Source organism: Poecile atricapillus, chromosome 1 (assembly GCF_030490865.1).
Source record: "Poecile atricapillus isolate bPoeAtr1 chromosome 1, bPoeAtr1.hap1, whole genome shotgun sequence".
NCBI classification, from domain to species: Eukaryota; Metazoa; Chordata; class Aves; order Passeriformes; family Paridae; genus Poecile; species Poecile atricapillus.
In genome coordinates this window covers 93,857,465-93,873,100 of record NC_081249.1, presented here as the reverse complement: position 1 = coordinate 93,873,100, position 15,636 = coordinate 93,857,465, and the positions used below count along the sequence as shown (strand labels likewise).

Genomic DNA, 15,636 nt, shown 5'->3' with positions numbered 1-15,636 from the left:
TTTATGTTCTATTTAATGCCCTTTTCCATTACCAAAGCAAAATAAAGAGAGCTTTAGGGTAAGTGAGAATCAGGCTTAAGGAATGCAGGATATTGCATGCTTCAACAAAAGGGTGTGTACTACAGTCTGCATTTTCTCCTCTGTATCATTTCATCAGGTGTTTTTAAGGAAGCCTTTCAAGAATACTGAGATAGATTTCCTCAAACATTGGCAGCAGCAGTTTCCAGATCACTGTGACTGCTGTTCTTTTTGCAAAGGCATATTGTAGCAATATATGAAGCTTGAATATACCTGTAATATTCAGATATTATAAATGTTTCCAAGTAGCAAATAAGTATTTCAAAGATGGGAGGAAGAATTGCCAAAGAGAAGCTAACATTTTAAAAGATAAAGGGGACTATGTTTGAGCTTCTAAATTCAGAGTAACCTGACAAGCACTTTCAGCTACATTTGCAGTAATGCTGCAAGTTGCCCCACGTTTTACAAGATCAAGTCTGGAAGTCCAACAAAATCAGTTTATATCACAGTCATTTGTGAAGACCTAAACCTAAATTCTTTGTCAAGTGTTTTAGAATTTAATCTAGCATGCCTTAGCTTTACTTTAAGAACTATGGGGTTTTTTTTATTTTTAATTGGCATCATTCATTCATTCATTCATTCATTCATTCATTCATTCATTCATTCACAACTTATCTTTATTTCACACTCAATTTATTAGACCTTATAAAAATTTGCATTTCAAAGATAATACTTTGATTTAGGGAAGGATGAAAACTGAAGGATTAAAATTTGGACAGTATTTGGATTTTGGTGGATGTAGACCCTGATTCTTATTTCCTGTTTACTGGCATATCTCTTCTGGTATCAGAAGTAGATTCCAGAATATGCTACATCTTCACCAGGTTTAAAATGGCAAATTAAACAGCTTTTCCCCAGACCTCAGATGACAAATGAGCAGCTACATATTTGTAAGCTGGGTAAAATTCTTCACTAGTTCCTCATATGGGAGAATATTCTTCAATACTAAAGATCTCAGAAAAAACCCTCCTTTCCCCAGAGAAAAAGCCTCCATCCTTTTGTCTAGGTTCACCTTCCTCATTTTCTTCTGCACCCTAGTCTCCAGAACCTTTATTTTCTGTATAGATTTAGTGTGTCTAAATGGCAGATATCAGTTCTCCTCTCTGTGTTTTGGGCTTTGTCTTTTCAAGTCTTGATTTACATGCCAGCATTGCTTTTACCAGTGTGGTTATTAGAACAATATTTGTTAACTAACTCGTGCTCTTTCTTCAGCCCCTTGAACTACCCAAACAAGCTGGTAACAAAGATGTTACCATATAAAAGACTCAATTGCTCTGGCACTCACCTCAAAGTCTCTCTATTCTGCATATTGCAGCCAAGAATCTGGGCTTCAGCATTTAGGATGTGCTGAACAATACCTTGCAGGGTACAGAAAGATTCTTAGACTGAACCACCTGTCAGGTTTTTTTCCCCCAAACAAATGGTGATGGAACAGGCATAGAACATATGAAGTTACCTGTACTGAATCACAGATGCGATAGAGAAGCCGCAGGTGTAAAGAACATGCAAAATTGTATATGGAGATCTACCAAGTCAATACTCAGAAAGTTGTCCAGCATAAAAGAATGTCTCGTGAAATGCTCAGTGTTCACAAGCAAAAGGTTTTGTAAACTTAAGAAAGCTTAATTTAAATATAGACACAAGTAAAAGCTAAACTAGCAATTTTTCTTTTTTTTTCTTTTTGCATATTTTTGTTAGGTGCTTCTTCTCTGCCTAAAATATGAAGTCCAGAGTGCAGTTGGTGTAAGTCCTCACATGGATTTCAAGCAAGACAAAGATAGTGCCAAACACTGATCCAACTGAACTAAGGACCCATGTACTTTGGGAGTTGGCTTTGGGGGGAAAAATTCTTACACAGATACACAGAAGACAACTAGGGAGAACACCAGTCCAAACACCATAAAACAAAATACAAAACACCAACATATATATGCAGGTCAGGAATCAATCTTTCACACCGATCCTACATTCCTTTCATAGCTTTTGTCTATGCAGAGAATGTGGGATGTGGCCCTTCAATCAGACTTTTTGCAAGTGAAGGGAAGATTACTTGCAATGGTAACGTTTTAAGTTGTTTTGGCATCAGCACAAATTATTGGGGGCAGGATCAGATTCCCACACAAATATGGAAGCTCTCTAGCGAGCAAGGCAGGGATGAGAGAACAATACAGCAGATTAATTCTTGTCCAGTGACCAAAAAGAAGGGAAATCCTAGTTATTACATATTTCCAAAACTTTCATTACTTTTCCAAAGAAGAAAGACTACAGTTTATATCATCCCCAAAACCAAGGGAACATTGCTAGAAAAATCTCTTTCTCAAAAGGAAACGTCCTTCAGCAGAAATAAATTCTGAGATGGAACCAAAAAAGAAACAACAGAAGCTTGGTAAGAGCCAAAAAGAGAACCATGTAATTAAAAAAAAAAAACCCAAAGTAGCAGTTCAAATGATACTGCAGGATGCACAAACACTAGTAGATAATCTCACAGATGACTTCACAGAGCCCCTCATCGACCCAGGTAATTCTTGATTCCATTAGAAAACAGAGAGAATAATACTAGAAAAGAAAATTAAGAAAACATCCTTCCTCTTTTTTAAAATAAAAATCAAGATCATCTCCCCTCCCCCCCTCTATCTGGAAGCAGGTTAGCTAACCTTAACAGTCTCAATTTAAAATAAAATATATATTTTTATATATATTCATATATATAATAAAAGAGAAGATATTAGTGGCAGTGTATGCAAAACAAAAAAGAAAACAAAGAAAAATTACTTTTAACAATCTCACTTTTTTTGTTTTTTTACACAAATACTGTTGTAAATATATTAAAAAAATCAGCATTCTATCTGGTAAACGTCACTTTTGCCCCTCTATAAAATTTTGAATTAAAAAAGTCCCAACAACTCTTTTTTTTTTTAATTATTATTCCCCTCCCCTCCCACCCTTTATTCCTCTTTCTTCCACAAGAATAAATCCTGATGCAACTTTTTTGTTTTTTTTTTTTTTGCAAAGATTGTGGGAACTAACCCTTCTCTTGTACCTAGATCCATAGGTTGCAACCTCTGATATCTTTGATTTTCCTCTGTGTTTCTCTTTGCCTTCTGTGAAAGTCCCTCTTGATTGTGCTGAGGCCCTGTGCTCAGCGAAGACACTGAATAAATTACAAAGAAGCCACCGTTGCTCGTTGTCTGAATCTTCTTGGTTTCTGCTATAAGGTGGTGGTGGTGGTACGAGAAAAGCAGCGGGGAGGGTGCGCCAGACAGCGTGGGATGAAGCAGAATCCAGGTGAGGAACCTCTGATTCTTTTTCCTCACCCTGCGGGGACTCCACACTATCCAAGCCACACTGCCTCGCATTCCCCTCAGCCCTTTTTGTGTGTTTGTGGATGCGTGTATGTGAGAAAGCAGACACGTGGTGGAAACCAGCAGGGCCTTGTTTCCTCTGGTTGCTGCTCAACCAGAAGCAAAATATTCCACAGTTCTAACTGGATACTGTGAAGTCCAAAAGCGGTCAGCAATGTGAATCATGTCCATTGAAACACTGCAAGCGGTGTACTTATAATGACAGTAGGCCTTGTAGATTTGTAATATATTTTGTTTTGTTTCTTTATTTGTAGTGCTCTTCACAAGTGAGAAAAAAGATTTTTTTTTTATTATTTTTCTGTCTTTTTTTTTTTAATTTTTTTTGTGGATTTTTTTTTTTTGTTGTTTGCTTTTTGTAGTAAAGAAGGGTTGTATTTAGAGGCCAGTAGCTAGAGATCCAACCAGTGGAGCTCATGAAGCACTACCTGGCCTTAAGGCCACCATCCGAGGGAGGCTGGGAAAATTATTATTCACCCAGCCTCCGGAAATGTAATGTACCAGCAGGCAAAAAACAGTTCTTCATGTAGTACAAAAACCAACAAAACAAAATGAACCCAAAAAAAGGAGGAAAATAAAGGTAAAAATGAAACAAAAATAATTTCTTAAATTCTAGTGCCATAGCTTTTTTTGTTGTTTCTATTTTTGTTGTTCATAACAAAGAGAGAGAGAGAGATTCTACTTATCCGTCTGACACATGCATCCTCATGTGGTCGTTGAAATGCTCGATTTGGTCAAACTTAGCTGGACAGACAGAGCAGACGTACGTGGTCCCCTCCGTGCAGGCCACCACGCCGGCGGGGACAGCCCTCGCGCCGGTGCCGGTGGCTCCAGGCGTGCCGTTGGTGGCACTGTGCAGAGCCACATGCCTCTCCAGCAAGGTCTTGTGGGAGAACTTCTTCTTGCAGATGTAGCACTCGTAGGACTTCTCCCCGCGGTGGAGACGCATGTGCACATTAAGGGAGCTCTTCTGGGTGAAGCGCTTGTTGCAGATACTGCACTGGTAGGCCCTCACGCCAGTGTGTGTCACCATGTGTTTGATTAGGTAATCCTTTAAAGAGAAGGAGCGCCAACAGATGCTGCATTGGTGTGGTTTCTCACCTGCCCGTTACCAATGAGAGAGACACAGAGACAGAGAGAAACAGACAAAAAAAATAAATTATAAAATTAAACCAGTTTGGTAGAACTCTTTGCAACAAACTAATGGTAAGTCTCATGGGGGTCTTTGGATAGGTGCTCTGGCTAATGAAGTTAGCTCTGGCTAGGTCTGTTAATCAATGTGTTTTGACACACAACATCTTTTGCAACCAGAGGTTTCAAAATGCTTTAGAAAGGGGGCTGTAGGAATTCCCTATCCACATACAGTATAAAGGAGTTCAGGTGATTTCTTCAAGTTCACATAGTAGGTATGCACTGACAAAGACAGGACTAGAGTTAAAAGGTCCTGGCAGCTACACCCAGTTTCAACAGCACAGCCTCTCCTGCTTGTGCTCCTGCCTTGCTCCTCATGCTCATTTCTAGACAGGAAGGTCTCAGCCACGCTACTTCACCTTTCAGAGCTTCCATTTCCTTAACAGCTTGCAATAAAAAAAGGGACAAATAAGTGATTACCAGACAGCTGACCTGGGCCAGACTCATTTCAGTCAAATTGCTTTCAATTTCTCAGGCAAGGAGCAATAAAAATTGTCAGAGGAATCCAACACTTTGTAAGAGGTTTACATTTGTTGCTCCCTTTTCTGGTCAAATGTCATAGCTGAAGCATGTATAAAGAGTAGTGGAAAAGGGAACCTCAGGACACAGAACTGCCTAGGCCAGCCAGCACCATGCTAACAGATAAACTCCAGTGTAAGACACAGGAAACTTGAATGATTTGACTGCCTGTTAAATAAAACACCTTATGAGGTAAACTAGAGATATAAAACCCTTATGTAATCTTCCACATTGCCTTGTGTGCCCAGGACTGTTGTAAAACCTGCTACAGAAACTCATATAATTGAACTCTGATCATGTTCAGACAAACCAGTGAGTACAAGGATAATCTGGGAAAAATACTTAGCTAAGCACATATACTGTTTTTTTCAGACTTCTCTTAAATCCTCCTCATGCTCAGAGTTCTGAAAGATAAGGCACAGTCTCATGTTTCACAGTATCAAGCAATGTTTTCATGATATGCTGCCACACTGGTAATGTAGACAACAACCCTGAATGCCCCATCAAAACCTACTTTTTAATTTGCTTTCTGAATTACTTGTGGTATATTTCATGTGTGGAATTCGTCACCCCCAAAGCTGTCAGGAATAGAGATGGCACCATAGCTCTGTAAGAATCAAAATGATCCTCTGTTTCACTGACTGAGAAAATAATTTTCCTGTGGTTATTCTGCAATTTCCCCTCTTTTTTTTTTTTTTTTTCTCCACAGACATCCTGCTTCCCTTTTTTTACAGTCTATTTGGCACTGTTTTAAATCCTGAAGAGTCAATCTTCAGGGACCAAGACATGCCTGTGGTAATATATAATTCACTCATTGTATAGAGAGATTACCATATGCTACTTATACTCAATTTTAAGAGGAGATAATTAAAATGGATTAGACGTGAAAGACCTACTTTTTTATCTCCCCAAGTCGCTGTTTCTTTTTATTTCATGGTTTGCATGTATGATGGTGACATCCATGAATGAAATCCACTTGCTGTTCTTCCCTGGTACTTGTGAAGAGTGTCCACACTTGGTGAAAGACACTTGCTCAAAACACTAAAGCCTTACTTTTCCTGACGGCTTTGCCACACACAGGGCTGTGTTGTGTGTAGACGGGCCAATGTGCTTGACACGTGAAGTGGAAAATGATAGTGTGTCAGTTAGAATAACGTCTGATTAACTTATAAGAGACTGATTGTATTTACAGAGCTCATTTTTGCCTTGGGCAATATATGTCCCAGAGTTTGGAGTAAGTTGGTCACCTCCACTCTAGACCCTGTTAAGATTGTGCTGTAAGAACACCTTAATTTGCCTGATTATGTTTCTAAGATACACTGGGTTGTGGCTTTAAATCTCAGCTTCAAAGCCTTCCTGGGATTTCTCCTCTCCAAAGAATTGAAAAACTTTAGCTTTTCTTTTTTGTATGCAAATTTTTGTGCTTCCTAAGTGAGCACTGTAGATTCTTTATTCCCGTGACTCTTCATTTTCAAGTCAGAGAAAACTCTTTCCTCAGTGAATTAAATGTGCACGTTCTTCCTTTTGCTTCTTTATTTTGTATCTGGCTGTTATTAGACAGCAATATGGGATGATTAGAATAATAGAATCATAGTATATGCTGAGTTGGAAGAGGGAAGAAGCAACATCAGTGCCTGGCCATGGTCCCTTTTTCCAGCCCCTGTGCTCCTGGTGATGTAGGCTCTGTGGCTCTTTGAACCCTAATCATAATGGATACTTGGTGCTGACACTGAGGTCATGGAATCACAGAATCCTGAGTCAGAAGGGACTCCCAAGAATCATCAAAGTCTGTCTCCTGGTCTTGCACAGCACCACCCCAAGAATCACCTAACCCTAACCCTAACCATGATCCCAAGACCATTGTCCAAGAGCTTCTCAAACACTGCCAGGTTTGGTGCTGTAACCAATTCCCTAGGGAACCTATTCCAGCGCCCAACAACCCCAGCCCAAGGGTGAAGAACCTTTTCTCAATACCTAATCTAAATCTGAGACATGTTCATGCCATTCTGTTGTGTCCTATCACTGGTCACCAGAGAGAAGAGGTCAGTTCCTGCCCCTGCACTTCCCTCATAAGGAAGCTGTAGGTCACTATGAGGTCTCCCCTCAATCTCCTCCAGGCTGAACAAGCCAAGTGACCTCAGCCACTCCTCAATTGACTTTCCCTCATCCCATCACCATCCTGTCACCAGATTAGAAAGGTGTGGAGGCAGCAGTGTTGGTGCTCTGCTTTGACCCCTTCAGCATGTGTTTTGCAGCTTTTAATCCAGTATTAATCACAGTGTGATATGTAGAAAAGGTGTGTGATATATGCCTTATAAAGTGCAGACACTCCATACACTCCAGCACTGTATTTCCACAATACTGTGGGATATATTAAAGTGAGTCTACATGGAACATGGGAAAATAGCAATCTCTAATATGTTTGCACCTGTGTGAAAGAAGAAAAGGAGGTTGGTTTCTGTTGCATGGAAAGCTACATCAGACTGTAGTTTTCAGAAACATAAAAACATACAGAGATATAGAGGCCTTTAAGTTTATGATTAAGTTTATGAATTCTAGTTTATGATTAGACTCTTCTGTGACTTCTCTTATGAGCCCTCCACACAGAAAGATTAATCCAAACATTTGCATCTCCCAAATGTCTCAATTTTTCTGTGGATCTTTTCTAGAGCCACTTTGCCTGGCTTCTTTTAACAGGGCTAAGGAAAAGTCACCCTGACAGTGGAACAGCTGTCCTCCCTTTTTTTTGTGATGACCCTGTCCAACACTAGATAAGGTAGCAGAAATACTTTCTCTGATGCTGCACAGATAAAGATTATTTTCAGGAGGGTTTTCTGAAGCCTAGCTCTCTGTTGCTTAAGGTGAAATTATTCTCCCAGGAGCCAGTTAGCTCCTAAATGAATTTTGAAATGATTTATCTACCCAAATCTTTCCTTGCTACCACAGTTCATTTTTTAGGGCATTCTCAGACCCACATAAATAAAATATTAATTCATGATTCAAGATTCCTACCAATTTTCTTGGTTGCTATTATTTGTAGTAGCTAAGAATGTTTTAGACTAGGTATTCCAGAACTATTCTTTATCTGACTCCAAAACTGAAGTGCAGTGGTGAGGGAAATAAAGTACCTGAGAACAGTGAAGTTATTTGTAAAAAAGCCTTTTTAGCTTTTAGAACAAAGATACAAGCAGATATATTTGACTGTCTTTTGAAGGGGATATTTTTCTGAAGACCAACACTGTCTGTGTAGAATTTTAGCTACTTATTCACAACAGAATGATAGAGAACATAAGCAGACACAAAGGTAATTCAGGACTCTTGTTCCTTGCAATTATACATTTTGTACCAGTACTGAGAAGTTGATCTTTTTGTTTATCTACATGTCTGCCATAGATATTTACAGGAGTTTTTCATTTAAGTGATAAATACAGGTAAATTGAAGTTAAAAAGTTTACATATACATTGCTCCCATACTTTGGGCAATTTTTCAAGGTTCTCCTCCCTGTATCACAAACTCAGCATTTATTTTAAGATTGGATGTTAACAAAGCCTCTGCTTGGTGAAAGAAGTATTTATTCTATCCCTAAACAAAAATTTCTCTCCAATAGCAGAAAGAGCCAAGGGCTAAAGCAAGCAAAACAGTCCTGAACCCATGATAACTCCTCCATATAAAATACATACATATTCTTGTTTTGAAGTCTCATAACTTGGCAAAGCTAGAAAAGGCACTTCTGGCTCCATAGTAAATATGGTTACCTATGTTATCTCAATAGACCATAAACCATGTATTAAAGCAGCTGCAGTTTTAAACAGAAAGGTGCTGGTGCTGATGTTCTGTTCCATTGTGCTCCACATATATTCTTTAACTATTTTTTCATTGAACTCTGTGTTTCTGTACTCACAGCTAGCAATACCTCTGACTTACTAAGAGACAAGGGATTACAGCAATCAGCTTCAGTCAAGAAAGACTTTCTGACAAAACTCCAGATTTACTTTCTTATAGTAGTGAGATCTAGAAAATGTGTGGCAGTGTGTGTAACATCCCAGCCTGGACCTACTGCTGCAGCTCCACCAGTAATGAATTTGCCTCACCACTACTTGAGCTTAACTCACCCACAGCTGTAAAACCTACAGGGGGATGCCCTTTCTTAGTAGATGCAATTTTTCTTATGACCTGTAAGTTTCCTCTCTTCCACTTAGTGTTGCCCGGTCAGCTTGCAGGGTACAATGAACGCTCACCATTTCCTTGGATGGATGCAAGACACATTTTACTCCAAGTGAAATGAGCTTGTTTCTGCACCATGCACAGTCAGGCCCCTATTTGGGATCTGTATGTTTCTGCAGAGACTCAACTTTAGTGCAGTAAGGCCAGGAAGTGTTCAGTGACACCAGCTCCCTGGATAAGCCCTCCCTTGTGTTTGTGCTGGGGGCTAGTAGGTTGGCAGACAGAATCTAAGCCCACGGTTGTGAAGGACTTTCTGTGGCTCCATATGCAAGCCAAAGGGAAGTTCTCTTACCTGTGTGTACAAACATGTGCTTGACGTAGTTCTGTTTGGCGGTGAAAGTCTTGTTACAGAGAGTGCACTCGTAAGGCTTTTTTTCGCCTTGCCCACCCGCTGTGCTGTGGCCCGCAGACGGGGCCAAGGGCTGTGGGGCTGGCAGCTGGGCAGTAAAGGTTGACAGGCCAGGCTGGGACACTGTCACAAACTGTGTCTGTTGGCCAGCTAAAGGCTGGGGCAGGCTGAAGAGAAAGGGCTTAGGGCCACTGCCAGCAGACTGCGTGGTGAAAAGGGCAGGCAGGTAGGTGTTGCCAGCTGTGCCAATGACCTGAGTGTTGCTGGTCAAAGTCAGTGGCATCCTCAGATTGCTGGTGAGGGTTTCTGTCTGGCGTAAGTAGATCTGTGTGGTTGGCAATGGTTGGGCAACAGATGTGTTGACAGAAGGCTGCAAAGCCCCCTTTTCGGTGCTGTTATTGACTGTGAGCACTTTGCTGTCCATTTCAACGTCATTGCTTCTCTCTGGTGAGGAAGAGTTGGCATCTACATGTTGCTGCTGCTGCTGCTGCGGCTGAGTGCCATCAGCAGGGACATCATTTTGATCTGTTTGAGAAGGTTCTTGCTGTCCATCCCGGCCCAGACCAGCCATAAACTGCTGCTCCATGGAATCAGGCTCAGTGCCAATGGAGGAACTGACACCTGAGTCAAAACTCTCCCCTTTGGGCTCGCTCTCAGTGCCTTCTGCTTGGTCAGTGTCCTCAGTGCATTCCTCAGACTCATTGCGCTCAAGGATCTGCACCCTCTGTTGGCCGTAGTAGTCATAGTCATCCTCCATCTCCTGTTTAATATGGATGTTGCCCATCAGGGTTTGAATTCGGACAGGGCGGGGTTGCTTCCGGCAGTGTGTGGTCTCTGGAGTGGTGGAGAGGTACCGCTCCATCTGTTGTGACCGTTCATGGATCCGGGTAATCCAGCTGGGGTCTTCTATGTGATGGTCCCTGGGGAGTCCCAGGGCTGTCTCATGGTGGCTGACCACAGCTCCACTGTAAAAGGAGCGCTCCCCACTGCCATTTTGCATGGAACAGGCATAGAGGGCTGAATAGATCCTGTCCACACTGTGCTGTGAATGGCTCTGCAGGTAGCCAGACTCTGTGTCGGTGCTCTGCCCCGAGGTGCCTGATTCAGGTGTTCCCCTGGGTGTCTCTTGGCCAGAATCCTGAATCACCGGGTAGACATCTCCCACATTTTGTGAGACAATCCTTGTGCACTCATCAATCACAGTCTTGATCTGCAGGATGCTGGCGGCTGTGAGGATTTGGAGGGCCTCTGACTGTGAGACCCGCAGCACCCCGCTGTACATGAAGTCAATGAGCTTTTGCACAGACTGGACCGACACCACTGAGGGGATCTCGATGTCACTGTAGCCCAGCAGCAGCTTGTCCTGAAAGAAGGGGCTGCCAGCCGCCAGCACGCAGCGGTGGGCGCGCAGCATGCTCCCGTGGATGCGGACCGTCACGTCACAGAAGTGGCCACGGTTGCGCTGCTCGTTGAGGGTCTCGAGCACAGAATTGCTGAAGTTGTGAAGGTTGATGCTATGAATGCGCTCTGTCATCCCCTTGCAACTGATGTTACCTGGAGCAAAGCAGGTGACAAAAGCAAACAAAAAAAAGAACAGAATCAGTCTTGTCCTCTGCAGGGCCACAGTGAGAGCACTGGCAAAGGTAACTTCCGACTGTGTGAACAAAACTGGACAATACACAGGCAGAGGCATTGGTAAGAACACATCATTTTTGTAAGGCTACAAGTAAACTTCACTACACGTTTCCAGAAGCTCAGGTCCTGAATTCTTGGACAAAACCAAATGAAGACAGGTGTAGCTGGACCTAAATTCCAATCAAACTCCAGGGTCTTGGACTTCCTATCAGTTCATCTCGCTTTAAAAAGCTTAGAGCCAGCCAATTGTAAACACTGAGCACATGGATTAAAGCTGGATTTTAAGCTTTGGATTGGACCTATGCCAGAAGAGATCAGAATCTGTAATGACACTAAGTTGTTAATGCAAAGAGTATACATGAAAATATGATTTCAATCTAGATTGGTATTTTAAGGAATTTAGATCCTGTGTTTCACAGTACAGTTACTCATATAAAAAAAAAAAACTGGCAGTCACTTTGTAAAATCCAAATCTGGTTCAAGATTTAGGCTGTAAAATGTTCCTAAAATCCCACACAGAGTTTTGTCTGGGGTTGCGGTTTAGAACATTTGCTACCCAATAGTGACAAACAGTTCTCTGAAAGAACCCAAAGCAAAAAGTTAACATGAGCTGTCCCCTTCATTTTTAGCATATCCCAAGTTCTGACTTGCACCAGAACACCATCATATAAAAACAAATGTTCTCCTGCTGTTATTTACTTGACAGAAACTGGAAAATTACAGACATTTACTCCAAGAAAGATTTTTGTCTTAGTTTGGCTGAATAATCTAAATAGGGAACAGCTTAGAAAAGCATCTAACCAATTTGGATACAAAGCCAACATAGTCTTCAAAATTTACAAGTGACTGAAAAGAAATTTCTCAATCTCCCAATCCGCTGTTCCCTATCTTTATCTTGCTTGCTTTGCTTTCAAAGCTTTGGTTTCCCATTTCCTTCCCTGTTCTTTACCAAATTCTCATCTATTTAGATTTTGACAGGCAGAAACTATGGTTTCACCTTATAATTATGAAGAATCAACTGCCCCTTGAATGGTAAACAAATAAAACACAATAATTTTTTCTTTACGCATTTTTAGTACATGCATCACCTTAATTTCTAGAAAATCAGGTAAAGTAATGCTAAATCACCCCTAGTATTACAGGCATTTTGTCTTGAATATTCCCACTAAAGATCTAACCATTCTTGCTACAATAACTTGGTATTGTGCGAGCATCCAAAAATAGAAGTTGGTAAGTGTGAGTAAATTAAAATAGCTTATTTTCACTGTCTAACAAATGTACAGATCAAATAAATAGCACTGAAAGCAGCTGAAAGCCATACACATGCCTTTTAGCCCAGCAACATCTCTCTGCTTCCACTCTAAGGAGTGCTTTACATCTCACCCACAGGCAGTAGAACACTACTCACTGCAATTTGCAGGCAAATATGGCATCCTCCCTGCTCTGCATTCTTCTTCCCATTTATTCACTACCAACATCTCAAGCACCCTCTGTTCTGGTGGTTCAGAGAGAAACCACCTTGGACACAAGTGGTTATTTTAATTCTCTGAAGTAGCTGATGATTAAAGGGAAGCACAAAGGTCAGGAAGCAGAAATCACAATGGGGCCAAGCTATCTGAAGAAGTCTCATGTTAACAGATGTAAACCAACCTGTACCAGAAGGTTACTAATTTCCATGTGTGATTAGCACACTGAGGGAATGCTCACATAGCAGAAACAAGGAACTAACAATCACTAACACCATGATGGAGGTTGTGAAACACATCTGTCTTATTCATCAGCTTAGCCAGGAAACCTGAGCTTCTTTCTCTGATGGGACTGACCATAGGACTAGAAAAACATTTTAGAAACTGGGAGACTTTCCTTCAAGGGCACTGCAACCATTACACAAAATAATGTACAGAAGAAATGTATTTCTTCCTCTTTCCTGATAGAATAATTCTCCAGAGGCCTCCAGAGCAGTTCCAGATGCTTCCCTGTCAAACATGTTAGATCATACAAGAATCCAAAATGTATTTACACACAAAGTCAGAATCCTTGGCAAAAGCTTCATACTGGTGGGACAATAGAAGGGTGGAAAATTATTGATAAATAGGTGACACCTCTTCGCAAGACTTACTGTAGGTCATAGCAAGTGACTGTACAGCTACCCATTTATCTCCATCTATCTTTGAGTAGTATCAGTGACTACCAGTTTTGCTCCTAGGACTCACTTTCATAGAAACGCATCTTTATGTTCAGCTTTGTCAAATAAGATATTTGATAATAAGAAGAAGTGTGCAGCAGTCTAACCCAATAATCCAAAAATCCTACCTTGAACATGCAAAATGTAGAATATTCTACTTCGTTACTATGCTCCTTGGCAGATAAAACTAATTTTCCGAGCAGAACTCTGAAAAATGCATCCTTAGGACAGCTCCTTTCCAGAAAGCTGTGATATGCATCACAAGACTGGAACACTTCCTGGGAAAGTGAATGCTGCCACTTACCCACAAATCATGTATAGAAAGGAGGAAAGGCAAGGTTCATCAATAAGTTTCAACAGCCCTTCTCAGGTCCTGGCTGTGGGAATCAAGAGTTGTGTAGCCACAGTGTATTTAGTTCTTAACTAACGTAATGAAAACAGTCAGTTGAAGTTGATCCTGGCTACAAAGAAGTGGATAGTATGCATATATAAGTGATTTGAATAGCTCTCCTGTAGGAACTGATATAGGATGCTCCTTGTGGTGTAGGAGCTGGTCTGAAAGCCAACAGAGTCACTTTTTGTTGCCCTTAAAAAGATCCTCTCACTGTTGGAACATCTACCACTTCAGATGAGAAGCAACTGAAATTTACTGCTTGAGGATAAAAGAAGAAGGGTGGTTGGAAGAGATACACAATAAATGGTAAAAAAAAAAAAGCTAATACAGATTTTGAAGATTATTTTTCCAGGCCACCTTCCTTGACATTCAACACTGTAAACTATATCTATCCAAAGTCCAGGCAACCAAGTAAGTTGCCTAAGTGTCAGAAACACTACTACACAAGCCACACCAGTATAAAGAGCAGTTTCAACAAATTCCAGAGACTGGTCTGTAGGAAAACCTTCTGTCCAACAGATCCTTTTCCTCTCTGCGGGAAACCGGGTCCAGATCTGTTTTGTGGTTGACCCCTACTTTATGCTGTTCTAAGCTGAAAGCCCAAAGGTGATGTTGCCTACAAAACATGGACTTGCCAATGCAGTTTTGATTCTAAGTAAATGCCAGTTCTGACAAACACTCCTAGAGCCTTGGACAAGCCAGAACAGTGTGTCAACTCCTCACAAGGCCCAGCTGCACACACGCACACTCACCTACTCGTCAGTGCACAGAATGCCCAGCTCAGGAAAAAGACTCCTGTCTAGGGCTCTTCTCAGGCCTGCCACTCTTTTAAACTCGAGACAGTGGGAAACTTTCTGTGAAATTCAAGTGGTCTTTGTTAAGTACTCCCTTTTTTTTTGTCCAGTAAACATGATGTAGAGATCCCAATGGACTTATTCTGAGAAACTCCTGTAAAATGGTTTTGTCCCCTTTCTGTGAAGAAAGTTCTGATTGGAGGGGTATTCACAAACCATATAGGAAAGAATGGGTGTGAAAATGCAAAGGCCATTCTTACCCAGATGGGCAATGAATAGGCATTTGCCAGTTTAAAAAAAAAAAAAAAAAAGGCAGAAAAAAAAGAAAGGGAAAAAGCCCAGACAACTGCACAGATTATGCACATTTGAAATCCTCCTGGGATACAATTTGAAGCTGGCATGGTATAAAGGTGAAACATATTACTGTGCAACTTTGAAAAAAGCTTCATTTGCCCTTATGCAAATGTACCGATTAAACTGTCAGGCTATTCACAGAAACATGCATGGAATTCATCCTCAACTAGTAAGAAGGAGCACAACATGGATGGGAAAGGAAAAAACTTTTGTTGTGTAATACATGACTGAATGCTTAGATTAGTGTTTCCCTGAATCTCATCCACCCCTCCTGCTGACTTTTATGCTATGGGCATTCAAAAGAAAGTAGATTTTACCATGACAATAACAATGACAAGCTCTCCAAGTACAGTACCAAAAGGGAAGGCAATGGCAGAAGGAAACAGCAGGCAGTGGACTCCTGGAAGATGCTATAGAAATGTGGAAGTGCAGCAGTGAGGCAGATCAAGCATGTCTCGAGGCAGTTTTCTATTTGCCAGAGTTATTATACATAGACCTACATAAAACTAGAAAGTTATGGCTCGAAATGGTGATTTTTTTGTTTGTCAAAACC

General features: G+C 41.1%; 1 protein-coding gene across 26 annotated transcripts in view; it reads right to left on the bottom strand.

The window, feature by feature from the left end:
* Window positions 1–3,033: 3,033 nt before the first annotated feature.
* The window catches only part of ZBTB20 (zinc finger and BTB domain containing 20), a 473,996-nt gene continuing 461,393 nt past the window's right edge, over window positions 3,034–15,636 (bottom strand). For all 26 annotated transcript variants that reach the window (XM_058829852.1, XM_058829841.1, XM_058829861.1 and 23 more), the window contains 2 exons: window positions 9,665–11,275; window positions 3,034–4,538 (listed from right to left, as the gene is read on the bottom strand). In XM_058829852.1, coding sequence (XP_058685835.1) covers window positions 4,120–4,538; window positions 9,665–11,255 — 2,010 coding nt within the window. In that variant the 5' untranslated portion in view covers window positions 11,256–11,275 and the 3' untranslated portion in view covers window positions 3,034–4,119. The remainder of the gene's footprint in view (window positions 4,539–9,664; window positions 11,276–15,636) is intronic.